The sequence below is a fragment of the Sebastes umbrosus genome, chromosome 17, assembly GCF_015220745.1.
Source record: "Sebastes umbrosus isolate fSebUmb1 chromosome 17, fSebUmb1.pri, whole genome shotgun sequence".
Classification (NCBI taxonomy): Eukaryota; Metazoa; Chordata; class Actinopteri; order Perciformes; family Sebastidae; genus Sebastes; species Sebastes umbrosus.
Window position 1 is genome coordinate 10,985,927 of NC_051285.1, and position 26,596 is coordinate 11,012,522.

Here is a 26,596-nt window from a genome sequence, read left to right on the forward strand (position 1 = left end):
AACGGGAACTATCTGTGAAGTTGGATAATTTATGAGTAGCATTTATGGTTCGTCAAACATTTCCTTGAACTGACCACCGTCTGTAACGGATGGATGGTAGACACGGGATTAAACCACACACACACACACACACACACACACACACAGAGCAGATGTATCTGCAAAAAAAATGCACAACACAGCTGCTTTCACTGGTAAACTACTTAAAATATGACTTTTTCCCGCACATGTTCACATATTGCTACTTTATTATTTTTTTTACAGATAAAATTAAATGTCATTTATGTAAAGGAAACAGTCTGAAAGGCTTTAATTGTTTTGTTCATTTGAATATTAAAAACATTGGTGGAAAAATATATATAAACTGCATAGCACAATGTATGCCCCTTTCAAAGGGACGTTCAGGAAGAACAATATAAATACACTTTTTGGTCAGAACGTTTGTACCATATTCTCACATAAATAGACAACATGAGGCATTCATACATTTCCAGCATATTTCAAAGAGAATAAATATGTCTATAAATGCGTAGTAAGGAAATTATGGGAGAGATGAAAAATGTTGAGATGAGAATGAGAGATAAAAAGATGAAAAAACGTAATTTGAGGGTTAGACTTTGAATAAAACCTGATTTTTTTATTATTATTATTGAATAGAAGAGCAGTTTTTCACTTTTAAAAGAATGCTTAAGTGATATGTTTTATTTGGCCTGAGCTGCTGAAACACTCATAATCCATACAAGTGTACAAAGTGTCTTGATATTAAGGCCCTTTTCAACACAAGGCACTGTATCGAATGAAGAGAAAGGCTTAGGTGAAAAGTTGTACTTTGTATTATTGTGCCCAGTGCAAATTCTCGCCCAGCTCAATTATTGCAGAAGTAAACAAGTGAAGAGTATAAACAGCTGGACAGTGACGACCCTCCTCATATAAACCAGTCATGTAAACAGGCAGTCCGAAGGGGCAAAAGGGCATTACGTTTTTTTTATCCTCGCTGTGGGAAAAAAATAATTTCTTATTTGACTTGAAGTGCTCAGAAAGTTGATTCAAACACTCCTTTTGTGCTGTAGATAGATTATAAACATTGACTTTTTAAAATGTCAGTCCATTTTCGTGAATCCTTGGGAACACATCTCACCAAAAGTCAGTGATATTTCCATTTTTATGATAGGTGGTACATGCTGTAGCCCAGCGGGGCAGCGTATAGTCCTAACGGTGAAATGGGCAGCATGGGTCTGTGGTGGTGGTGGTGATAGGCAGAGTACGACTGTCCGTACAGCGACATGGCGCCCAGCGACATGGCGCCCAGCGACAGCGGTAACGTATAGCCATGGTGTAAACCTCCAGCGGCGGCGGCCACCACCGCCGCCGTCTTGGCGTCCGCGGCCATCTTGAGTTTCTCCAGCTCGGCCTCCTGGAGCCTCTTGGCTTTCGCCCGGCGATTCTGGAACCAGATCTTGACCTGGGTCTCCGTCAGGGTCAAGGAGGAGGAGAACTCGGCCCGCTCGGCGATGGACAGGTACTGCTTCTGCCTGAACTTCCTCTCCAGGGCGAGGAGCTGAGACGTGGTGAAGGGCGTGCGGGGCTTTCGGTTGGTCTTGTGTTTCCTCAACGGACAGCCAGGACCACCGATATGACCTATGGGAGGAGACACAAAAAAAGATTTTAGAATGAGATTAATTCAATTGACTTTCACATAACTCTTTTGATTTATTGTGGATTTATAGGTTGTATATATATTGATCAGTGGGCTATACTTGAACAAAAATAGCTAAATTAATTAAACTTAAAGTTGAAAGTTGGCTATCAGGACACACTTTGCTAATTTTTTTTTAAATATGCCACATATTTTGATGTATTAGAAGTGCTCACCTACACATTAACCCCCAATATACTGAATATCTTATTGATTTAGGTACACTTTTTTTAGGCCCCTTTTATGCATTTCTTTAAACAACACTGTCGAAGAGCAAAAAAAAAAAAAATTCTGAGAAATAATGAAGTTTCATAAAAAAAAAAATCTATAAAATCATAGTTTCAAAATGCCTCATGGTGTAGAGGAGAAATGCTGAGAAACAATTATTATAATAATAATAATTATCATCCAAATTGCCAAATGTAGGCTATTTGCTCAAACTTGAAGGTAACTCTAATTTTTGTAGGCTGCAGGATATTATTGGATAAATAATAATAATACATTTATTTATATAGCACTTTTCAAAACAGATGTTACAAAGTGCTTCACAAGACAATAAAAGCAGATAAATAAAGTAAAAGATGTGGTAACTTTTAACACACAACCTCATGATTGATCATCATGAGGAAGGATGGAAAAAAAAAAAATTCTATAAAATCATAGTTAACCCCCAATATACTGACTATCTTATTGATTTAGGTTCATTTTTTTTTAAGGCCCCTTTATGCATTTCTTTAAACAACACTGTCCAACAGCAGCACAGCTTGTAGACAAGTTAGAGAGAATCATATACCAGTAAACTGCAAAAAAAAGAAATACTGAGAAATAATAAAGTTTCATCCAAATTGCCAAATGTAGGTTATTTGCTTATTGGATTTAAAAAAAAAAAAAAAAAAAATCTATAAAATCATAGTGTCAAAATGCATCATGGTGTGTAGGAGGAGAAACTTACGCGTCTGTGCGTTAAAGGCGCTGTTGGAGACCCAGGGTGCGCAGTCCTCTGACTCAGACGCCTCGGATTTTACCGGCGATGAAGGCAGAGCTGTTCGGCTTCCCCCGGGAGGACTACACGTCTCTCGGTACAGATACAGCGAGTTTAAACCCGTAGGAGACACCGACACCGCCACCGAGCCTCCCTCCGGTTTACAGCGGACAGTGGACTCCGTCTTCCTCCCGGACATGAGCGCCTCCACGCTGAACGGATGATGATGCCGCCGCACCACCACCACCGGAGATGCCTTCTCCTCCTCCTCCGCAGTCAGGTCCGCGGTACGGTTACTACTATTGTCCTCCTCGGACGAGCTGCTCTCCAAATCGTTGAAGGTCTCCTGAGAAGCCATATCTCCTCCTCCAGGTCTAAGGTCTGGTCCAGTCAGTCAAAGGGCGGTCAGGTGAGACCCGCGCCGGCCTGAGAGTGCTGTGTTATGGAGCTGTCAGATAGTCTGTGGGAGTATGTGATGTAGACTATGTGATGTAGACGCAGCACGTTGACACGACTCAACTCTGACCAATCAGAGCAGCCAGAGATGTTTACCACTGCTGCCTTCAGGGACAGTCGGAAAACTGGAAGATGCTTGTTTTGTTTTTTGAGTGCAACAGACCCTGCAAAATGTAGGCTATTATAATATTAATAAAAATAATAATAATTATTATTAGTAGTATTGTTATCATTTTATTTATTACATCTACCCTACCTATTTTACAAGTGCAATTACCTCTGTTTCTACATTACATCTATTTTTATATTTTATACTTCTAGTGTAACACTTCTGTTTATATTTATTTATTACATCTACTTTACCTGTTTTATTTGCTTTATAACTGTGTGTGTTTTACCTGTTATATGTTTTATCTGCCTCGTTTAGTCTTGTCAAGTATTTGTTTTAAAGCATTGACCAGAAGTGGCAACTGTGAATCTCGTTGTATTTAATACGATGACAATAAAGCTTTCTATTCTATTCTATTGACCCTGACCCTTGACCTTGACTCTCTGTCTTTCCTTCCTTTCCTCCATCCTTTCATTCCTCTTTCTTTCTTTCTTGCTTGCATATTGGATCTCATATCTAAACCAAGAGATTGTTTTCAACTCCAGCTACAGGTCTATCTGTCGGATGAGAAATCTTCGCAACAGGTGACATAAAAAGAGAGAGTGTGTTGTTGTTATTAGTAGTATCGCTATTATTATTGTTTGTATTGTTTTGCATTATTGTTAGCATTATTAATAGGTGACCAAACCACTTCAACATCACTACAGGCCAATTTTAGAAGGTTAGGTGGAGTACTTGAAAGCAGCACTTCACTCCCCATGCAGGTATAACTAAACAAAAAAAAACTAGATCAACCAAGAAAATGGCTGGAGCTTATCCCAGCTGACATTGGGCGAAGGCAGGCGGCTGGGTCACGGCCGGACATGGGTCTTGTGGTATGGGGTATGGGGTATGACACATGCGCAGTGTAACCGAAGCTGCGGTCGTGCGTTGGGATTGGCTCAACTCCGGCGAGTGCAGGCGAGATTTTACTGCGCACGTGCTATACCCCCGGAGATATGACACTTGACCCAGCTTCCTTTCTATACGCCTCTGGCGAATGCGGGGCACACCCTGGACAGGTTGCCAGACAATCACAGGAATGATACATAGAGCAAGACAAACATTCACGCTCACACCTACGGGCAATTTAGAGTCAACAATTTACCTATAACCTGCATGTCTTTAGACTGTGGGAGGAAGCCCGAAAACCCGGAGAAAACACCACGCTAACAAGGGGAGAACACACTCCACACAGCAGGGCCTCAAGCCGGGTTTGAACCTGCGACTCTCTTGCTGTGAGTCAACAGTGCTAACCACTGTGCAGCCCAAATTACAAATATATTAAAGAAAAAGTTAGATTCCAGCTTGATTTAATTGATTTCAAACTAGATCAAATGAGAAAATTATATAAGAATGACTTTGACCAGAAGTTTCTACTATCAGATGTTCAGTAGCTTATAAGAAAGTAAACATTTCCAGATGGGTGTTATAAATAAAGCTTTACAGGGTTCTCGCTTTATTTTGTTCAGTGGAAATCTAGATGTCGTTGGAAACTTGACGACGCATTTCCCTCCTCATGTTGCCCCTTTGGTTTAGTAGCTACGTGAATTAATGGAGATAAGCTGCAAAAAACAATAGCTGTGCCACAGCATTATCACAAGTTAAGCTTCAGTAATGGATTAGCTCTAACTCTAACCTCATGAGACTGCATGTGTAAACACGGACCCCATGTGGATAATTATGGAGAATTATACCCGGGATGAAACGCTGATCCCTTTTCTTCTTTATCTGCCTCTCTGATTTGTTTGCTGTTCCCTTTATTGGGACTTTCCATTGTAGCTCACAAGACTGTTGTGAGCTGTGCCAGTCCGGCATGTAAAGAAGGGGGGTGTCCCACTCAAATTACAGAGTAAATTACTTCGCTAAATTACAGATTCAGTTTTTAAAGTCCTTAGCTCGGGTCCAGCTGAGTCCGGCCTCGGAGGCGCGACTGGACACACATCTCGCTGAGACATCCCCGTGTAGCTGACGCATTCATCTGCTTGTCCTATGATTCAATCCCATTCTCTACGCACATTAGACATGAAGTTGCTCATTGTGATCCTCATGAAGCAACCCATTATGATTTTTTTCCATGAACAATTTCACGTTCTGTCGGATGAAAGTGCCTGACTCCTCATGGAGAACTTTACACTTGTTCCAGCAGTTTAATCTGAAGAAGCAGCTCTTTGATGATGGTTGAAATATTTGAAGCTGAAAGGAAATGTTTCACTTGTCTCAAGACTTTTTTTTTTCTCCCATGGTCACGCTTGTTTAAGTACGTTCTTATCTGCGGCCTAATTGCCCATATTTAACACCCATTCCATTGCTAATTGGAACCGTTCGGAATGATGATTTATTGCTATTTAACATCACAAGGCCTGATCCACACTCATAATCTGCTAATATCTAAGCGGTAGGAGCAATGAGAGTGTGTGTCCTTCATACGCAGCCTACAGCAGTGCAGAACAGCCTCCCGCAAGAATAAGTTGATTTTCAGATTGTTTCCTGCCCATTCTTTAAAAAGGACACCCTGCATACATTTTCCAATATCCCTGTGATATATATATATATAGAGAGAGAGAGAGTAAACCTTTTTCTGCATTTTTACATGTAGCCAGCAGGCCTGAGTAGCTCGTCTATGTCAGACTGTGGAGCAGAGCTCAGTTCCCAGGAGGCTGCCACTGCTGCCTTATTAAAGTGGGGTTATTTCACAGACAATCAGAGGTTTGTGAAGGCGCCAGTGAGCGGCCAGATGAAAGGACTGACTCCTCAGGGGAGAAACTGTTGCCTTTTTTTTTTTCTTTTTTTTGCAGCTCTGTTCAGGATCCCCACCTCTATCCTCCTCCTCCTCCACCTCTCTCGCTCGCTGTGCCCGCACGCCCTGCAGGCACCTTGTCAGTCATTATCCACAGAACTAGTTCTTGGCCGAGCGTCAGTGGCATGTTTCCTCCTTTCCTCCCTCCTGTTCTTTCTTGCACCCTTTTTATGCTTGCTGTGTTTAGTCATTTATCTTTATCTTTTGCATTTTTATTCTTTCCTTCATTCCTTCCTTCCTTTCTTCTTTCTTTTTTTCCCTCTATCTCCACATGACTTTCCTTTTTTACTTTATCTCTTCCCTCATAAATTCTTTATTCCTGTCCTTACCTCATGTTTATCTACCTCCTGACCGACCCCCTGTCTTTCCTTCCTTTCCTCCATCCTTTCGTTCCTCTTTCTTTCTTGCTTCCATATTGGATCTCATATCTGAACCAAGAGATTATTTTCAACTCCAGCTATACAGGTCTATCTGTCAGACGAGAAATCTTCGAAAGAGGTGACATAACAAGAGAGTTCATTAGAGTTAGGTCTAATAAGGAAGGAAAGAAAAAAAAATCTTTCTTGGCATGAGTGCTAATTTACCTTTCAACCCTGTTGCAAGATGAAAACTGCCAATCGCAGATATTCTCATCGCAGAAACTGCTGGCACTCATCTAATTATCTTATTTGTATAACGTATCTGGCACCAATACGAGCTACAGCCTGTACCGACAACGCATAAACAATGTCACGGCCAACTCAATTAATATTAAATCTGAGGTTATGTTGTCTTTGCTGCACCTTGAAGGTGTGATGGGGTCACACAAATAAATCACATTGTATAAGCATGTAAAAAATATGGGAATAATGCGACCGTGGATTTGTGTGACCAAACGGGGTTTTTGCAAGAGAAGAAGAAGGAGGGAAAAAAGGAAGGAAGGAAGGAAGGATGGAGGAGGGGTATAAAATGAGAGGGGTGCTCTCCTGGGTGTAGCAAAATTATCCACACATCCCACTTCCTTTTTTCCACAATATCATTTAAGCCTGATAATAGCTAAAGCAATTTGTCTGAGCATGTTTGTGTGTGTGTACTGTGTGGATGTCTGTACAGTGTGTGTGTGTGTGTGTGTGTGTGTGTGTGTGTGTGCATGTGTTTGTGTGTGTGTGTGTGAGACAGAGAAGCTTGAGAAGCCTCTGGTTGTGTGGGTCGGGGCACACCTCAGAGCATTGTAATTACAGCAGAAGCTTTGAAGTGGTGGAATGTTTGGCTGGGATAATCAGCAGGCTGCCCTGCACTCACACACTATTTACATTCCCATTAAAACACTCATTCATGCCGTCGTACAAGCACATTTTACCATCGCACTCATACTTATTGAGTCCAAATTTGGGGAAGTGACATATTGAAATGGATGTAAATGAATGTAATCCTATACAATATTAGCTGGCAGTTCCTCTTGATGTTCTTCTGCTTTTATTTTCCTTCTTCTAATTCTCTTCCTTAGTTTTTACGACCTGACTTGATCCGTATCATGATATTAATATGTTTCCAATACGGTATATCCCTATATGGAAAATATAGGGATTTATTTTGAAAAGACTTCATGCATGTAACGAGTGGAAATTGACACATGTTGCTGGACATTCGTAGGAAAACGAACGAAAAAGGAGGAATAACTTTTAGATATCATACGAACCGTTGTATGAGAATACCTTACACAATTTCCCATTAAACGAGGCCTCAGTCCTGCTTGGCACGGTATACCTCTCACCTACACACACCCAGACATTCATGCATATTCATTTTGTAGTGCGTGTAGTACTTTACACGCTCACTTCTCAGAAAGATAAGCTTGTCAAACCAGTGGGACATGTTGTAAATAACTAACTGACACATTCACACCACACTCATTGTAATCGCATTGTTTTCACTCATCCAAATGATCTTGTAGTGTCACCAACCCCAACCACCCCCCCTCCCTCCCTCTCTCTCTCTCTCTCTCTCTGAGCTTCCCAAGCCCTCAGAGCCTCCGCCTGTAATGCACCTAAATGACTACCTTGAATGCTACAATGGCGCCAGGGCCAATTAGCTGTTAACACTGGAGACAGATCTATTCAGAAGCCAGAGAATGAGGCCTCCTGTAACGTGAAAGATTGATGCCCACTTTGCTAATGACAAGAGAAGGAGGCAATCTGTTGCTCGACTCAGCCCGGGGCTATGTTACAGGATAGTCAGCTGATGACTGAGCCTGCAGGGGTGCGCTCCTGATAAAACTGGAGTTTAAGTCATTATAGGAGTTGAATGGGCGACGTCAACACGCATACAGATACATGCACACCCATATAAATATGTACAGTATGTTCGCAAATAGTATTGGGCTAATATGAGGATATATAATGTGAGATGACGGAAGAGATTTTGCTGTACAATGAGTAAGCTAATACATTTGGTTGCATTAGGACGTTGCTGGCAATGTTGCAAAGCAATGGCAGCGTTTGAGTTACAAGGTTGTTGCTACTATGTTAAGTACCTTGATTTATAAGGTCAAATTCAAATTTTCCCCACTGATTGTTTTACCTGTGAATGTCTTTGATATATATCAACCAAATACATGTGGTATATGTGTCAGATAACATGTTGTACACCCATTAAAGAGCCCATACTGCATACTTATTCATAGGCTTCAGTTCAGGTCACTTTGAAGACACAGATCACACAGCCAAGCTGAGGGAGTTAATTACAGGCGGTAGGAGATAATACAGCTCCATAAACAACGTCACACAGCTGCGCACAGTGCGAAATAACACATTACATAGGCACAACACATGTCAGATCACATAGAACCCTTATATATAGAACAGATTTCACACAATACCATGTCACAAATACACAAAAGTGTCAACTGATACAGAAGGCCTGCTACCGCATGCATGTGAACATACAAAGCATAACGATCAGCCCAGTCACCAGGGAAAAATGTTTGTATGTTTGTGCAAACCACAGATATGTTGCATGTGAATGTTTTGTCATTCGGTCAGAGCAAGTGACGTCTGTCACCCAGGAGACCGCTATTTGTGTCCCGTGTGAAACTAAAAGTAAACGTTGACTTTACGCTTGTTACGTAACGTTGTTACACTTGTTACGTAAGAAATTCCGCTAAAGGCGGTTGTTGTTTATTTACAGTAGTTACGTTGTCATGGTTGTTACGTTACGTTGTTAAGTTACGTTGTTAAGTTACGTTGTTAAGTTACGTTGTTAAGTTACGTTGTTAAGTTACGTTGTTAAATTACGTTAAGTTACGTTGTTACGTTACATTGTTACGTTACGTTGTACGTTGTTACGTTATGTTGTTACGTTATGTTGTTTGGGGGATCTATTAACAGAAATAGATATGATATTCATCTATGTTTTCATTAGTGTATAATCAAAAACTGTCTCTATAGATAGCCTTTCGTGTTTTCACGTTACCTGAAGGCCACCATATTCTCCGACAAGCTTGTGAAACTGCGGTAACGTGAGCCGCAGACTGCAAAACCGTGGTACTGCCAGCCGTAGACTGACTTCCGTTGCTCTTAAAGTAGTGTTATTATGGTAAGGATGGCCCCTGAGCGAGGCAAATGGCGTTACCACGGTTTAGCACTTGGCGGCTCACATTACGGCCGTCCTGGAAAGGGCGGAATGAGCGAAGGACCACTGAGTTGGTTGCAATCTGCCACCACACCACTAGGTGCTGCCAAATCCTACACACTGTGCCTTTTACACAAAGAATCTTTTTTTTTTCTAACCATAACCAAGTACTTTTGTTGCCTGAACCCTTATCATTGTGCGTTTCTGCAAGGGTGATCCGAGGCTGATATGAAACATATTTCTAAAAGTTTTTTTGGTTCAGAAACGTCCACATTCAACGTATCCCAGTTTGCAGAAACGAACAATGGTAACATTTTTTCCTGTAGACTGGGTTGTAATGAATCATGTTGCGATGTGGTGACAGATAACACACTCACACATACATGTTGAGAAATTAGCTGCGTGCAAAAGGAAAGTGGCTGTTACATATTGCGGAACAGAGATTGCAGCAAAGTGTTCGTTTGAAGGTGATAATTACTTGGGTAATCGCCAACTGCAATTATATTTCTGGAACTTCTCTTTGAAACAGTTTTGAACACTATGTGTACTTATATGTTCATTGCTTCACCTCTCCATAACCCATCATTATCAGGCCTTCCTGTCAATTCACGACTAAAATATTGCACCTTGAAGGGTTTTGGAAAGTTTGGCGCATTCAAACGCGCGACCTCTTAACCTTCCTTGTACCCCATAAAATTGTGCAAATGGGTGTGCATTCTTTCCCTATGCATGTTAGCTCTTTTATTATGAGCTTTAAAGTACAGTATGTAGCCTTGACTCATCACTGCTATCAGTACGGTATAAATTAGAAGAGTTAGCTCTGCAGACTGACGCTCACCTTAATTGCTCATCACAGGAACCTATCCTGATTTTAAAAAAAAATTTAAAAAAAAATCTTCTACATCTTGCAGGAGTAGAAACTGACATTGCATTCAGGCTTTTAGGAAATGAACCATGGCTCAGAGAAAAGGAGCATCATCAGACTTCTATGACTATGACTCATTGGGCATCACAGGCCTCATGACTTCAGTTTCCGTGTCAAACTCTCAGCCTCCGCAGAGAGCGAGAGAGACTAGCCAGGGGCCAACTGTTCCTCGCACAGCCCTGTAGATTCCCTTTGACACACTATATCTTAATCAGTTCTGACAGGTAGGATTTATGACGAGGCCGTTGTGTAAATCACAAGGAGGCTTGTTATTATGGAGAGGCACTGAAATGGTATAATTGTTTTTAAGTGGTCCTGGAAGGGCAAGTGTGCATGTATTTGTGTGTGTGTGTGTTGCATGTGATCGTGTGAGCATGCACAGAGTTCTGGGAAGTTTTCCAGAGATTGGGGAAATCCACCTTCCACACAACAAACAACTTAAACCACAAAAACAAATCTCCTTAAAAGAATTCTTTGTCTCATTACAGCAAATAAAATTTGATGGTAGAAAAAAAGCCACAACTTTCCCAGCTATTATGGCCGCGTTACACGCACCCTTTGGGTTATATGAGAGTGAAATGTGCTTACACACAGGAACAGTGTATCTGTGCAGCAGCAATGAGGATAGTTTTTTGGCAACTGTGAATGGACGTAAAAAGTATCATCAATATTAGTGTTTCATTATTTACATCCAAACCCATTTGGAATGTTTGCATTAACCCTAAAACTTACTTATTACATCACCAACCTGACATGGCAATTTTAGGACCTCATTACATAAAAGTTTAAATGGTGAGTTTAGGTGTCTTGTGCAATTACTAAAAAATGCAATTTTAAAAACGATTGGTAAACATTGCTGCTTTAAAGCCTAGACTGTATATGAAGATGGACGACGCATCTCCACTTCCTCCCACTGTACAGAAGTGAAGCCAAATTCATTTGGAGCCAGAGTCTGCGCAGTAGTGATTGGGCGGTGGAGCCGCAGTATTGAGGTCACCCGCCCGAACCAATCGCAAGCCGAGCGAGGCTGCAGCTTGCCAGCAAGAGAGACTCACGGCTGCATCAAGTATCCACTTAAAACCACATTTATTAGAAAAATGAAACACTTGAACATACATCAGCGTGATAAGAACTACCTAAAATGACAGAAACCATCTTTGGGAAAAATGTATTTGATGTGTACTTTGACTTTTTAGTTTAGCCAATGTCCCATCCGCTAACATGGAAGGGGCGGGCTTTATGACCTATTCTGCAGCCAGCAACCAGGGGGCCATTGAGCTTTTTTGGCTTCACTTTTGGTGAACTGTCATGCCGTCCATCTTTATATACAGTGAAGCATAAAGTTTATATTCAATTTGAGCCTTGAAAACTTCATATAACTTCACTCTCTCATTATGGACTTTTAAAACTGCTCAATCATATCACAAGTTCCTTAGTTCCCTCTCTTTAATAATATGGCGCCAACCTTTCACGATGTACGCTAAAAATCCACTCATCTTTACCAAGATTCAAGTTTCAGTCTGTGTGTGTTTTGTGTTACCTTGAGGTAAAGTCAGTATGTGCAGTTCTGCCATCAGTGCCTAGTGAGAGCTTCTTTTATGGAGTCATAAAGAGCAAAGCACTTAACTGAATAAACAAATCAGCCTCTCTGCCAAAGCAAGGAAAAGGGAACATCAAAGCTGGCTGTAAAGGTCAGCAGCTGGCTTACGGACTGACTCATTGGTTTGTTGGCTAGTGGGTTTACTGCGGAAGACGGTTCGTCGGCTGACCGAGGAGACAGCGGAATAACCTCTGGGATCATTGGGAGGCTCGGACTGACTGACTGACTCCTGATCTTCATTAATGAAATCCTTCCTGTCTGACTGCGTGTTCTGCGGTAGACTCAAGACTCAGACTCACTGCTGTTTAATGAGTGAAAGACGCCAGTCACAGTGGGACCAAGGACAGAGCTAGGATATGATAGAGAATCACACACAACCACACTGATCTTTGCTCTGACCCTGTAGAGTGAGAACAGCCACTGGGGTCCCTTGCGGTGACCCTTTCTACGCCTACGGGGTCAAAGGTTACAAACCTCTGCATGCGTCCTTTGAAATGGAGCAACAGGGGCTTGCTGCTGGACTGATCGGCAGGATGGCAATTACCAAAATGCTTGTCCAATTTATCTGCCTCGCCTTACAGTCACGAGAAGGAGAGAAGGGCAGAGAAAGCAGCTTAACTGCAAGTCTAAATAATACATCAAGTTTGAAGTTGCTTATGCAAATTAATAAATAATGTTGTTGCTGAATTCTTGGCAAAAAATATTACCGGTACAGTATGACACTTTAATGGCTTTCAGAGTGGCTTAGGGTTGTCGGCTTTGATCGTATATTTAACACATGCTTTTGTAAATCCATCCTAGAAAACTACTGCTTTTTGCACTTTGTTTTATTTTGATAATTTATTAAAAAAAATTTCAAAATTCTGATTGCAGCTTCTGAAATGTGAATATTTTCTGGTTTCTTTACTCCTCTATGACAGTAGGGCTGTTAGAAAATATCGATATACTTGAGTATCGTGATATTTATGTTTTGTGATTCTGTATCGGTCCTCAAAAAAACTGTATTGATTTCTTATTAATAGCTTACATGCAAAGATTTGGCAGAAAGTGATACATTTTTTGTTGTGTGTAAACCCCCGACCACTAGATTAGATAGCGGTGTTGTAATCTATCTTCAGTTATTTGACTCTTCCACTCCAGCGTAAACTAAGTCAGGAAGCATTGATTTGTTGTTCGCAATGTAGCATTACCAGGGAAAAAATAGGGGTGCGTCCGACCTGGACGTGTCGATATTGAGTTTACTGCGTCCCAAACATATTTTCTATCGTCCCTGGGACGAGGGGGACACTGTTAGTCTTGATCTCTGATGGTACTTACGGTATCTGCGGTACTGTTGAAAACGAGCACCATCACGTTTTGAGAATTTTGGCATTTTGAATATTGTACTCCCATTCACCAGGTGGCCAGACACACGACTCCAAATGAATGCTGATGTAACTCTAATGTATCTGCTGGATGTGTAGATAAGCTACTGTATGCTAACAAGTTCGCCAAATCAGCTTAAAAGGTGATAACGTGTCAGTGTTGTGTTTACAGCCTGTTTCCACTGCCCCCAAATGGCCCAAAAAATGATTTATTGCAGGTTTAAAGACTGGAGATTGGCACCATAACTTACTAGTTTTACGTACTTACCATAACAACCTCACTAAGATAATAATTTCATAATAATGATATGACATTCTCTCTCCGCTCCTATGCGGGTTCCCCGCTCCAAGCCTTTTAAGTCGGGCTGTCTGCTGATCTGTAGATAATTGCTGACTGTAGTACTAGCCAGGAAATGGGATGATCAACTCCAGATGACGAGACAAGAGCGAGGAAGGGAGCAAAACAGACATAATGAAGAGAAAGAGCTGCGAGGACAAAATATACTGATCATGCTGTTTATAGAGTAAATGGGACAATAAGCCTATATGTGTTCATGCAATCTTACATCAGCTCTCTCAGATGTTTGTGGTGAAATCCACATCGGAAGTATGACGAGCATTGCGTGTTAATTGCTCTTTAATAAAAGGTGTTGCACTTCCTGACCTAATTGAAAAGCAATTACTCATGATTTAATTGTAGCACTTAAACACTATTTGCCTGTAATATCCCCTGTGGCTGTGTTCTAGTACAGTGTGTACATCTGCCAGCTTGACCCAGAGTTTGGAGAAGTGAGTGACATTGTTTGCCTTTGGAGTAATGGCTGTCATTATGGTGAATTACTACCCTACCCAAACACCCAAACATTCTCTAAAACCACCCCACAGCGCTCTGTCTCTATCTGACTCTCTGGTGCTGGTGCCTTGTTACAATCAATTAAGCTGATTACAAGCACTATCTTCACCACTTCAAAGGAGGGCCATTACAGCGGGTCAGACTAACTGTCTCTTCACTGAGCTGCCCTGTTGTTTGTCACAGAAGCTTTACATATGTTACGCTTTAACATTTTAGGTGCTGAAATCTGTTAATAAAGAAAAATAGAAAATCCAACAATGCAGGAAATTTTATCATAAATGACAAGCAATGAGCTGAAGACAATCGGTGTCCTCTTTCATGTTAAAGGTTGACTCCTCGTCCGGCCACACAACAGGGTCAAATAATAAATGGAGGGACACAGAGAGAGGGAGCGAGACACCAAGTCTAGACAGCGTATTTAGAGACCCTCCCTGACTGCTTTGTTCTGCGCCATGTCTATAGGTAATTACCTCAACAAACTACTGGGAGCCCTGTCAAATGTGAGGCAAGTGAGAGGTGAACTAGATGAAAAAAAGTAAATTTAGTCAAAGAATCATTAAGTGAATGTGTCCATGCACATTATGTGTGTTTGTGTGAGCTGTCACGCATGGATGAGTGTGAGGGCGTGAGCTTGTGAGAAAAGACCCGCTTCTAAAAATATCCGCAGCAGCGTGTCGCCATGAAAACAAGAAGCTATTACCAATGATTAAGTGTGAACATGTTCTGATTAGGTCCGTCAATCGATTAAAACGCGATTAATCACATGATTGTCCATGATTAATTGCGATTAATTGCAAATTAATCACACATTTTTGTATCTGTTCAGAATGTACCTTAAAAGGGGAAAAGTATTTAATACTCTTATCAACATGAGAGTGGACAAATATGCTTGCTTTACGCAAATGTATGTGTATATTTATTATTGGAAATCAATTAACCACACAAAACAATGACAAATATTGTCCAGAAACCCTCACAGTGTGGCAGCTGCCAATTCTCTGGTGCTTGCTGTTGTTTCCCTTTTCCCTGGTGTTTTTTTGGTTGAGTTGCTGAGTGATTAGAGGGTTATTCAGTTCACCTGTTGCACAGGGTGTGGGGACTGGCTCTTAAATGATAGTTGAGAGCAGCTTGGTGCATTCCCCTCTTGGCCAATCAGGGTGTAACGACGCCCTTTCTGTAGGGCTTAAAAGAGGAGGGAAACTGCACACCCAGTGTCATTCTGATCTCTCCTTTACTCAATGCAACATGTGTTATCAGCTTTATCAGAAACTCTGGTCTGTTTTGGGCCCTTTTGGGATTCTGTGATCTTTGTGTTTTGTTTGTTGAGAGCGTTGACTCTCCTAGTTGGGGAAACAAGTTAAGTGCCAACCAATTGGGTTACCTGCACTGGGACGTTTAGGTACTATTTGTGCAACGATCTGGCTTGCCTTACAATAGCCTAACGCCTGCAGGCTGTATTTTTGTATTCTATTCATTTGTTGATTTTCAATGAAACCCTTTATACCCATTTCTTTTAGTGTATTTTATTTGGGAAAACTTTAAAGGAGGGTAAAAGGAAAAACACAAACCAATATTTCAGTTTCCTTAATTGTTTGTTAATATAGAGGCATTTGTTCATTATTGAAGAGGCATTTGTTCATTATTATTATTAAGAAGGCATTTTATTTTATATTATTATGTGGATGGGAACTGTTTTTCAGTCTTCTGACTGAACAACTAAAGTCTGGGGAACTCAGTACCGCCACATAATTGGCAACCACGAAGGGAAACGTAACACAAAGCATAATCTTTCAATAAAGAGATTTAGTTTTGTGTCCCATCTTCTGATATCTATTTAGCAAGTGTATTTGAGTGTATATTTCTGAAATGTGTATTTGGAGTGTAGCTTGACTATTAGTCCAAATAATTACTGGTGACCATCCATCATGTCTTGGGAAGATCCAGACATTACAATGACCGCATTGGAACCGTCGCTTGCGGAATTGGAATCCGAGCTTTCTTTAAATGTTAGCTTGGATATGCCTGTAGTTGGGCAGGAGGTGCACTTACTGGATGATGATGATGATGATGAAGAGGGATGGGTAGATGCTCCAGTAGAACCACAATTGTCTGTGGACACTCATCCTCTTTTGGCTTTAGAGGGCTTATTACTTCCGCCTTCATCCCCAGTTCCTGTAGCTCCTCCCACCCAGGAACACTCAGATTCGGATTTAGTCATTTTTGCTAATGCTGTAGAGTCGATGAAACTTGTGTTTAAAAATACAGTGGATTGGCAGCGTGAGTGGCTGTCAAACATTTCAAAGGGCATACCCATCGATAAAGCTCTAAAAATGTGTACTACTCTCATAACAAATGTGGTGGAGAAAGCAAGTAACCATTTGCTCGCAGAAGTAAGGGATTTTGGTTCAAAGTGCATAAATGCCATTCAGTGGAATGCACAACAAACACAGTCTGAGTTCCAAGAGTCCCTGATTACTGACCGTCAAAACTTGATGACCTCCATTACATCCGCGGTCACTGAAAACAAGGATGTACAACTTCGGGTGACCGAGGTGCATACATTGCAACAGCAGATGGGTTCAGTGCAGGCTACCCTTGAGTCTCTTGTGCGTCAACAGTGTGCACTCAATTCTCAGGTCAATTCAAGACATAAGCGAGAGGAATGGGTCCTTAAAGAAGCAGTCACACCTGTTGCAGTTTCGTCTCAAGCACACACATATCCTGTTTCTCCAGTTGTTAAAAATGTGGTTTTGTTGCCTACCTCCGCACCTGTGGGAGTTCCTTCAGATTGCTCAGGAGCTGCTGCTCCTAAGGGTGAAATTTTCCAGGATGATGGTTGTAGAGTGACTGATGGCAAACTTCCAATTAAGATGTTTTTCCCTTGCTATGGCGGGCCTCAGGATGAGAAAGATCCTTTGGTGTATTTGCAAAGATGCAGTGACTTCCTGTCTCTGAAACCACTTACCCATGGTGAGATCCTAGCGACCATGAGAAGTGTATTGCATGGTTCTGCACGTGATTGGTGGGAGACTGTTAGGGAGAAAATCCATTCATGGGAGGAATTTCAGAGAGCTTTCCTATCATCTTTTCTTCCCGAGGACTATGTTGATGTTATGGAAGAACAGATTCGAACCAGGGTGCAAGGAAGAAATGAGTCACTACGAGACTTTGTTTTCTCCTTTCAAGCACTTATCAAACGTTGGCACTCTTCGGCCACAGATGATGAGATTTTAAAAAGAATATTGAAGGCTATGAATCCCTTTCTGGCATGTCAGCTCCGTGGTCGGGTTACCTCCATAGATGAGATGATCCGCATTGGGAGTCAAATAGAAGTAGATTATGAAAACCAGAAAAGGTACAGGAGAACTCTGAACGAATCTCACAAAGCTAATGGTACAACTGAAAAGAAGGTTATAAAGAGACCTGAAATGGTTTTGTGTTGGCGTTGCCATGGTGAGCATGCACCAGGGTTCTGCCCTCAGTTTCATGTCTTCCCAGGTAGCTTAAAATACAGTGGACAGCAAAAGTCAGAGTCAAAACAGACTTCAGAGTTCAGTAAAAAAGGTTCCATGGCTACTGTTGCTAGTCAGCCTGCAGCCAAGAACTGCCAGAAGCAAAAGTCTACTAGTGTGGTGGGATCTCCATCTCACCCGCCCACTAGTCTAAAACAGTTGGTTGTGCCCATCACGGTACGTCAGCGTCATGGGAAAGCGCTTGTGGACACAGGTGCTACTTACACTTTATTGCATGTGAGTCTGTGGAATAAGATCAAAGGCCCCAATGAGTCCCTTGTATCATGGCAGGGTGGACCAATGTATCTTGCGAATGGCCAGCAAGCAAATCCTATTGGATGTAAAGTGCTGGAGTTCAGCATGCATGGTAACAGTTGGTTCGTACCTACCGCAGTACTGGATGCAGATGTGTTGGTGTATCCATTAGTTCTTGGTTTAGATTTTATGAGCATGAGTGGGCTCCAGGTCAACGTCCGGGACAAGGTATACTCTTTTGCTGGTGATGACACCACCAGGGTTTTCCCTTTCCAGCCTGTCCTGTGCCCTAGCGATGGTTGGGGTGTTCTGAGTGTGAGCAGTGTTGCTTTGTATACTACCTTACCACCTACATTACCGCTCTTGCCTGCCGTTAGTGATGACTGGTGTAACCTAGCTTGTATTCCTAAAGGTGATGATTTACCCAGTCTGCTCCATACTGCTGTTGCAGACAGTGGTTTAACAGGGAGGGAGGCTGAGAAATTGTACCAACTCTTGCTAAACAACCCGCGGGTCTGCACCACCACTTTAGGCCGTACCTCTGTGCTGAAACATAAAATCAAATTAAACAGTGATGTTGTGGTTACCCAGCGCCCCTATCGATTACCCCTACAAAAGCGGAAGATGGTTAAGGAGCAGATCGAAGAGATGCTTCAACAGGGTATCATTGTACCTTCCCATTCACCATGGGCATCCCCGATTGTAGTGGTGCCTAGAAAAGATGGTGGAACACCCCGATTTTGTGTTGATCTCCGCCGTGTTAATGAACGTAGCGAGGGAGATGCCTATCCTCTACCAACGATTTCTGAGATACTTGAATCTCTGGCAAGTTCAGCTGTGTTCACCACCTTAGATCTCAACAGTGGTTATTGGCAGGTAGAAATGGACCCGGAAAGCCAGCACCTCACGGCATTCGTCACATGTTTTGGATTATTCCATTTTCGGGTTATGCCTTTCGGCTTGAAGGGAGCTCCAGCTACCTTCCAAAGGCTAATGACTCAAGTGCTGAGGAGCTGCCTAGGAGAGTGCTGTATGGTGTACTTGGATGACATCATAATCTATTCCAAAGACGTCCAGAATCACTTTCATGACGTCCAGCGAGTGTTTGATTGCCTCCAGCAGGCTGGCCTTACACTCAATATTAAGAAATGCCACTTCTGTTGTCCCGAGCTTAAATTCCTGGGTCATGTAGTGAGCAAGGAGGGAGTGCGAGCAGATTACACAGCTAAACTGGCCCCACGATGGATTGGTCCGTACCGCATTGTTGAGCAACAACTTTACTGTTTTGACTCACTTCGAGTATTTGGGTGGAAACATTTACCACCCAAAGGACAAGATATTTCCTCTGGAGTAGGGATTTCATGATACCATATTTAGTAGTCGATACCATTACCAGTGAAATTCCATGATTCTCGATACCAATTTGATACTACGGTAAAAGTAAAACAATAAATCAAATTTACTTCCCTCTTTTATTTCCATTTGCGTACTGTAGCATTTGAATCTCTGAAATGTCAGCAGTGATTTAAAGACTATTGTTAAAGTGCTGCATTGGAATTTCATAGATAACTAATTAATTAAGGTGTTCACTTGGCAATAATGCACTCTAATAATAAAAATAAGAATTCAATACTCTACACACCTTGCCTCAATTAGGCTCTCATAACAATCAAACTGTTAACATAATTACAGTGTGGTTAACAAGAGCTGCACCTTATCTCCATTAGTAACCTAATTACATTGTGAATGGCACTGAATGATAAGCGTTTGACAGATTACTGTAGCCAGTCAGCGCTGTGAAATGCATTTTATATCTGTGAATCACAACTCTTCATTTTATCAAAACACCACTTTGAAATTAATTTTGTTAAAAACACAGCACAAATATATTAACAGAGGAGTATTTAAGCAAGTGGAGGGGTTTCAAATGTTACTTTTTTTTTAATGGATGTTTTCTTTTTATATCTTTCACAAATAGTTGGATTTGCCAGTTCCCCCGCTGTGAAAATCTGGTTGGCCCATGCATCTGTCATGGCTTTATGTTCAAAGTCTTCACAGTGTGAAGACAGATCTGGAAATAACCTCTTAATAAAATGTGAGGCGCCAGTTGAAGCTTAATTTTATGGAAAACAGCCATGCGCCGCCTCATCCTGTACAGATGGATTGATAATAATGAGCTTTTAGACAAGTCCATTACTTTTGTTTACCTTAAAGGAACAGTGTGTAACAGTTAGGCGGATATATTGGCAGAAAACGGAATATAATATTAATAAGTATGTTTTCTTCAGTGTATAATCACCTGAAAATAAGAATTGTTGTGTTTTTGTTAGCTTAGAATGAGCCGTGTTATATCTACATAGGGAGTGGTTCCTGTCTTCACAGAGCTGGCCGCCATGTTTCTAGAACGGACAAACCACTGTGTTAACTTTTCCTGCTTCAGCCGGAGTCGATAACGTTACTCGCTCCCGAGTTAACCCCCGTCACTCTACTCAGCTGCTGAGAAACAAGACATAGGAAACCTCTGTTGGTCTTGAGGAGCTGCAGCATTTATTTCTGCACAAACTGCAGCTTCCACTGTACATTCACTTGATATTCTAAAAGCTAAACTAGTCTTCTGCTCCATTAGCTCACTTGTTCACTTACACACATTTGCCGCCGCCGCTCTCTCTCTCCCTTGCTTCACCACTCACTTCCCATGTACACACACTCTACGCACTGGCTCTACTATTCTCCAAATGACCTACTCTACTCTCACAACAACTCTAGAGTGGGACGTTTTGCTTTTTCATGTTGGCCACCGTAGTTGTCCTACAGGCTTGGTACACGGGAGAGGTTGCAATCTGCAACCTTACCACTAAATGTCATCAGATCTCACACATTGGACCTTTTTAAAATACCTGTTTTGGATATGTGTATCCATAAATTCAGTTAGTGTGAGGAACTTTTAACTGGTGATGAAACAATCTCAATTTAATACTCTGTAAGTAAACAAGACCATCAAAGGATCGTCAGACCCTGCTACAGTAAAATGAGAGGTTTTCTAAAGGGACTCTGGTGCTCAGAAACACTACCGCTTTTGTCCACAGGGACCGCCAAAATCAACACAAAATGAAAGTTCTTCGTAGTAGCTTCAAGAAGATTGATCGATTTAATGATTACAAATGCAATAGTTGAAGATAAAAACAGAATAATGAATAGCTTATTTGTCATTGTTGTCTTCCAACATCCAGATGGGAAGAACAACAAAAACGTCTATCATCAAAACATGAAGATGATATTTAGATTCAGATATGATGAATTAGGTCAATCACAATCTCTGTTTTACTTTTAAGCGTTTGTGCCTCTTTTAATTATATCTGTGCTTAATTTTTTCACACTTAAACAAAACATGAACTTGTGTCAAAGTCACCGGTTAAACACAGAGGGATGATGATCTATTATCAGTGTTTTTGCTGAGGGCTTTTGCCTAACCTAACATTTCCTCTGACAGCTCCTCTCTTGGGCATTAAGTATATGCTGGCGCCACGAGGGCTTGAGATGCAGCAAAGTCTTTAACACCATAAAAAAAAATGACCAGATAAGATTTTCTTCTGTATCTGTCATGTAGAGAACTTCCAACTATGCTTAACACAAAACCAATTGTTGCCTTTTCATTATCATGAAACCCCAAGCATTTAATCTGCAGCATTTATGAACGAGGGGAAAAACATTTTGATGGTTTAAGATATAATCCATTATCAGAGGATTGTTCCCTTCACAACGCTTTTGATATGAAGTCTCACAGACATAATAAATCCATATTCACACACTCGCTGACTGCCAACTATCGTGTCTGGGCTTCAACCCTCTTTGTTGAAGAGTGTAAATATCTTGTCATCCGCCCGCAAGCACATATTGATCCCATCACTAAATATCCAGCCCATAAATCAGCAGAGTTAATTAAATGAGTCAGTGCCTACAGGACAGTATGTCATAGCTTCCAGTAGCATGCAGGTTCAAGAAGCTGACCACACATTGTTATCTTAATCCTTAAAATTAAAGGGAAAGTGATATATATTTTTTCCTTCCTCTACTTTTAGCAGAAACTGAAGCATCCTTGAGCAAGATATTTACTCTGTATGTGTGGAACTTTGGCCTGCGCTGCTTAAACAGCAAATATTTCCTGGATTTAAAAAACAAACACAAGAAAAAACAACATTTTAGATCTTGGCCAAACTGTCTGAAGTTGGGTGACTCCCTCTCATTTGCTGTGCCACCATAAACCCCTCTCCCGCAAACCCCGGTCGGTCCCCAGCCTTGCTCTTTCACACGCACGCACACTCACTCAGCAATATTGCTTTGTCAGCCGACGTTTAGAAGATTAACCTCGAAATTGCCAAAGGGCATCCCGGCTCCCCTCCTATCCCTCAGCCACTTCTCCCCGCCTCTCTCAGCGTTTCCCTCCCTGCAGCTCCCTCTCCGCGAATACTTGCGCAACAAGTGGCGCCGCTGTAGAGCCCCCTGGGTATTAGAGGGTTGAGTGGCGTCCCAGAGAGCCGTAATTACACCACCACTCAGGTGATTTAAAGGTCCGGGAACATGCTGACCCATGCATGGCACCAAAAGTCCCACATTACACTGACACCTACCCATGTTCTGTGTTTTTGTCGGGACACATTATTTATTTCCCCATCTCGCATGTAACAATTACGCCAGCGAAGCATTTTTATGTGCAGACATGAACAAATCATTTCACATGTTTTGACAGAAGTGAAATGAACTTTGTCACATCCCTGCCAACTTTTTTTTGTCAGTTTTTTGGAGTCAATAGTCTACAATGCAGGTACATTTTGTATCTACTGATGCTTGGTACATTGACAAAATCATCTACTAAAAATAAATAACTCATAATATATACTTGATCAAATTCAATACAATTTGCACTAGCACTGTTTAAGTACATTTTACTGCTGTAATATCAAGTACAACTCACTTGCCAGTATCAAGTAAAGTGTACTTACCACTAAACATAACATTTGCCAAGATATTAAAGCTGCAGTGGGTAGAAGGGGAGCAAATATGATTTTAAAAAGTTATTTTTATAAAACGGTCACTATATCCTGACAGTAGTGCATGAGCCCGGTAATCTGAAAAAAATCATGTGCCTCTGTGTCCTCCGGTGCTCCTAATGGCATCTACAAGATTTCACAGACCGGAGGAGAACAACCAATCAGAGCCAAGTGGAGCCTGCCGTCTCTGAGCAGCTGTCAATCACTTGCGAACTCCGATCAAACAGTCAAACTAGGCAGCGCTTATCAAATATGAATCAATATTTCTGTTACTGTAATGCCTATTTCTCGCCTCAAATGTTTTCAGAAACATCTTGTAGTGTACTGTTTAGCTGTAAAATGAGAAAGTGTGCAATCCGGCAGCCATGTTGAGATCTGTTGAGGAAATACCAAGCACAGCCAATAGGAACACTCTCTCTGAAATGACCTGTGATTGGCCAAAGTCTCCCGTCACGGTTAGATTTTTTTAAAGCCTGAAAACAGAGCCATGAGGAGGTGCAGAAGTCTAGTTATCTCTCAGAGCACTTGAATTACAATATGCTGAAAGGTTATTATGGAATTTTTGACCAATGATGCCAAAAACATTTTGCATACTGCAGTTTTAAGTAAATCTTAATTACAGTTAAGTTATAGATTATATTTATTTTAAATAATAAAGTAAAGTCTATTTATTTTTTTAATACACAGGAACATCACATTATCAACATATTAAGTAAATGTGCAATATTTATCGTTATGCAGTATATTTGACATTGTCAGTTACTTGGTCGTATTAAGTTACTCGCTATAATTATGTAAATGTTGCTAATCTTCTTTAAATAAATGTTACCAAATTAATGTAATCATTTTCTCTATGCATTTAATATACTTTTTATCACAAATCACACAACTAAAAATACAATACAATTAAAATGTTGACAGCAATAAACACGACTGAATCACTAATGTCCACATCAGCAGTAAAGTTTGAAAACAAGTGCTTGTGCATTCAGTAAAACCTTCACAACAACAAACTTGTAGAATTAACCTTATACAATTCGACTGTGTGAAACAGTTTTTTTTATCAGCCCTTATTTTAAACAGATGAAATCTAAGCAGCAATAAATGCTACAGTGGCATGACATGGCATTAATCAGCAGTATATATCTCACTGGTGTAGAATGGTCATTTAAAAAAAAAAAAAAAAAGTAAAGTAGTGGGTTGTCTTGCTTCAAGAGGAAACACAGCTTTATGATCATTTTTACAACTTTATCTTGATCACCAGTTCTGCTAAGTGGACGTTATTGGGAAAAGAAATAATAACAATATACAAACTCAGAAGAACTTGGACCTGACAGGCTATAATTCAAGAGAAAGGGTTGATAATTGGGTTTGGTTGACTCTCCACCCCTCGCAGACATTGTGGTGACAACAGGGAATGTTTCTCTTTGAACAAGGTCGGGGCTAATGCTGGTTAATGGGAAGGGGATGTTCCTCTGCCCCTGCACTCCTCAGCGCTCACCTCTCTTTAGTTCCCTCTCTTATCTTCTCCCTCTTTTGGTTTTAACAAGTTGTTGTGGTCACAGTGATGTATTACAAATTTATTGGCGTGTGTCTGCACAGGACTGAAAGTTTCCCCACAGGAATCATTAAAGCATCGAATCTCTGCCTCTCTGCCTCTCTGCCTCTCTGCACTTGCTATACCACTGTGCAACCAACAACATGCCCAGTTTTGTACAGGCACAGAGGTGCATGCAAACACAGGTTTCAGATTTTGCACAAGCAGTTGCATGTACAGTATATCTGACAGAGAAACCCTGCAGTGCTCTGCTGTCTTGGGCCATAAAACAATATCTTGGGAAAACATGCATAATGTTGGTGAAAGTAATGAATCCATTCATCTGTGTTTAAATCGTCCTCTCACAGCCATGGTGGCATTTCAGCTCCAGGGACCTACAATTTAAGAAAACGAATATACATATGCCATCTGCGGTGGGTGTTTATTGATTTAGAAGGAGATTTAAAAGGAGAAGCAAATGTCAGTGAAAGAAGGAGAGAGGGAGAAAAAGCTTGAAAGACAAGCATTAGTACAAATAGAGATTACAAATAGTTCCCTTTCACTCAAGGTGTTCTCAGCGTTTGCAAATGAGGTATTAAAGTTTCCTTTCTTCCTGTTAAGATTTTCTTTTCTGACAGCACTGGTTAAAGAAATGGTGCCTTTTCAGTTGTAATCCCTGCAATTAAGGCTGAAGGTGCGGCTCCATTACCTCAACAGGATTAGTAATGACCCAGGAGAGAATATAATTGCTTCTTAATTTGAAGTTGTGAAGTGCATGAAATACCTGAGGCTCAGCGTGCCGTCTCAGCAGTGGTTGGTTCGTGGATTAGCTGTTTTTTTCTTATCCTCTCTCTCTCATTTTTCCAAACCAAGAGGTTTACTGTGTCGTTCTTGTGTTTTATGATGCTGTTTGTACTTGTGACATGTTCTCTACATGGAGATCTTTTATGAGAGATCTGTTACCCTTAATACTGCTCTAAAACGCTTATAATGTAGTACATACACAGTATATTAGGGCTGTCAATAAATTCAAATTTGTAATTGCAATTAATCGCATGATTGTCTGTAGCGAATCGCGATAAATCGCAAATTAATCACACATTTTGAACTGTTCATAATGTACCTTAAAGGGAGATTTGTCAAGTATTTAATACTCTTGTCAACATGGGAGCGGCCAGTTTATCCTCTACAAAATTCAGCATAAGTTTGGAGCATTATTTAGCCTCTTTTGCGACAAGCTAGTATGCTAGTATGATACCAATGGATTCCTGAGGTTTTCTAGTTTCATATGATGCCAGTATCATCACTCTAGCTTTAAAACTGATCTAATAATGGCCGGGCCCCCCGGCAGCCCATCAGATTTTTAAGAGGTTTATCAAAAATCACAAGTTGCAGTAAAGAAATTAGTGGAATTACAAGGAATTTGCGTTAACGCATTATTATTGCGTTAACTTTGACAGCCCTAATATATATATATATACATATACTGTGTATATGTGTATATATATATATATATATACACATATACACAAGTAAGATTTGTCTCCATGTGTAGAATTGACTCTGTTGTTAGACCAGTGGGTTAGACTGTAACACCCTTCATTACTCAGGCCTGACATCTGTCCACTGACTAATACCATATAATTACAAGGCCTTTGACCAGCCATAATGGCCTTTTAAAGTCCTGTCTTTTGTCCTCAGTGAGACATTTCCAAAGTGTCCATTAGTGACAATACAGCACTCGCAACTGACACTGCGCTGCTCAGCAACTAACCAACCATTACGTAACTACAAGGATCTAACATGAGAGC

General features: G+C 41.0%; 1 protein-coding gene across 1 annotated transcript; it reads right to left on the reverse strand.

The window, feature by feature from the left end:
* Window positions 1-233: 233 nt before the first annotated feature.
* msx2b (muscle segment homeobox 2b) lies at window positions 234-3,298 on the reverse strand. The gene is made up of 2 exons (XM_037747615.1): window positions 2,649-3,298; window positions 234-1,638 (listed from the first exon to the last, which is right to left on the reverse strand). Exons 1-2 carry the CDS (start codon window positions 3,034-3,036, stop codon window positions 1,163-1,165), a joined length of 864 nt encoding a protein of 287 aa, XP_037603543.1. The 5' UTR covers window positions 3,037-3,298; the 3' UTR covers window positions 234-1,162.
* Between the last annotated feature and the right edge of the window lie 23,298 nt (window positions 3,299-26,596).

What these genes read in the sequence shown, in the direction of transcription:
- msx2b (XM_037747615.1), bottom strand. Translation starts at nt 3,036, where the DNA reads ATGGCTTCTCAGGAGACCTTCAACGATTTGGAGAGCAGCTCGTCCGAG. An exon ending in CGCCTTTAACGCACAGACGC is followed by an intron (nt 1,639 to 2,648) that starts GTAAGTTTCTCC and finishes CTCCTCCCATAG; the next exon opens with GTCATATCGGTGGTCCTGGC.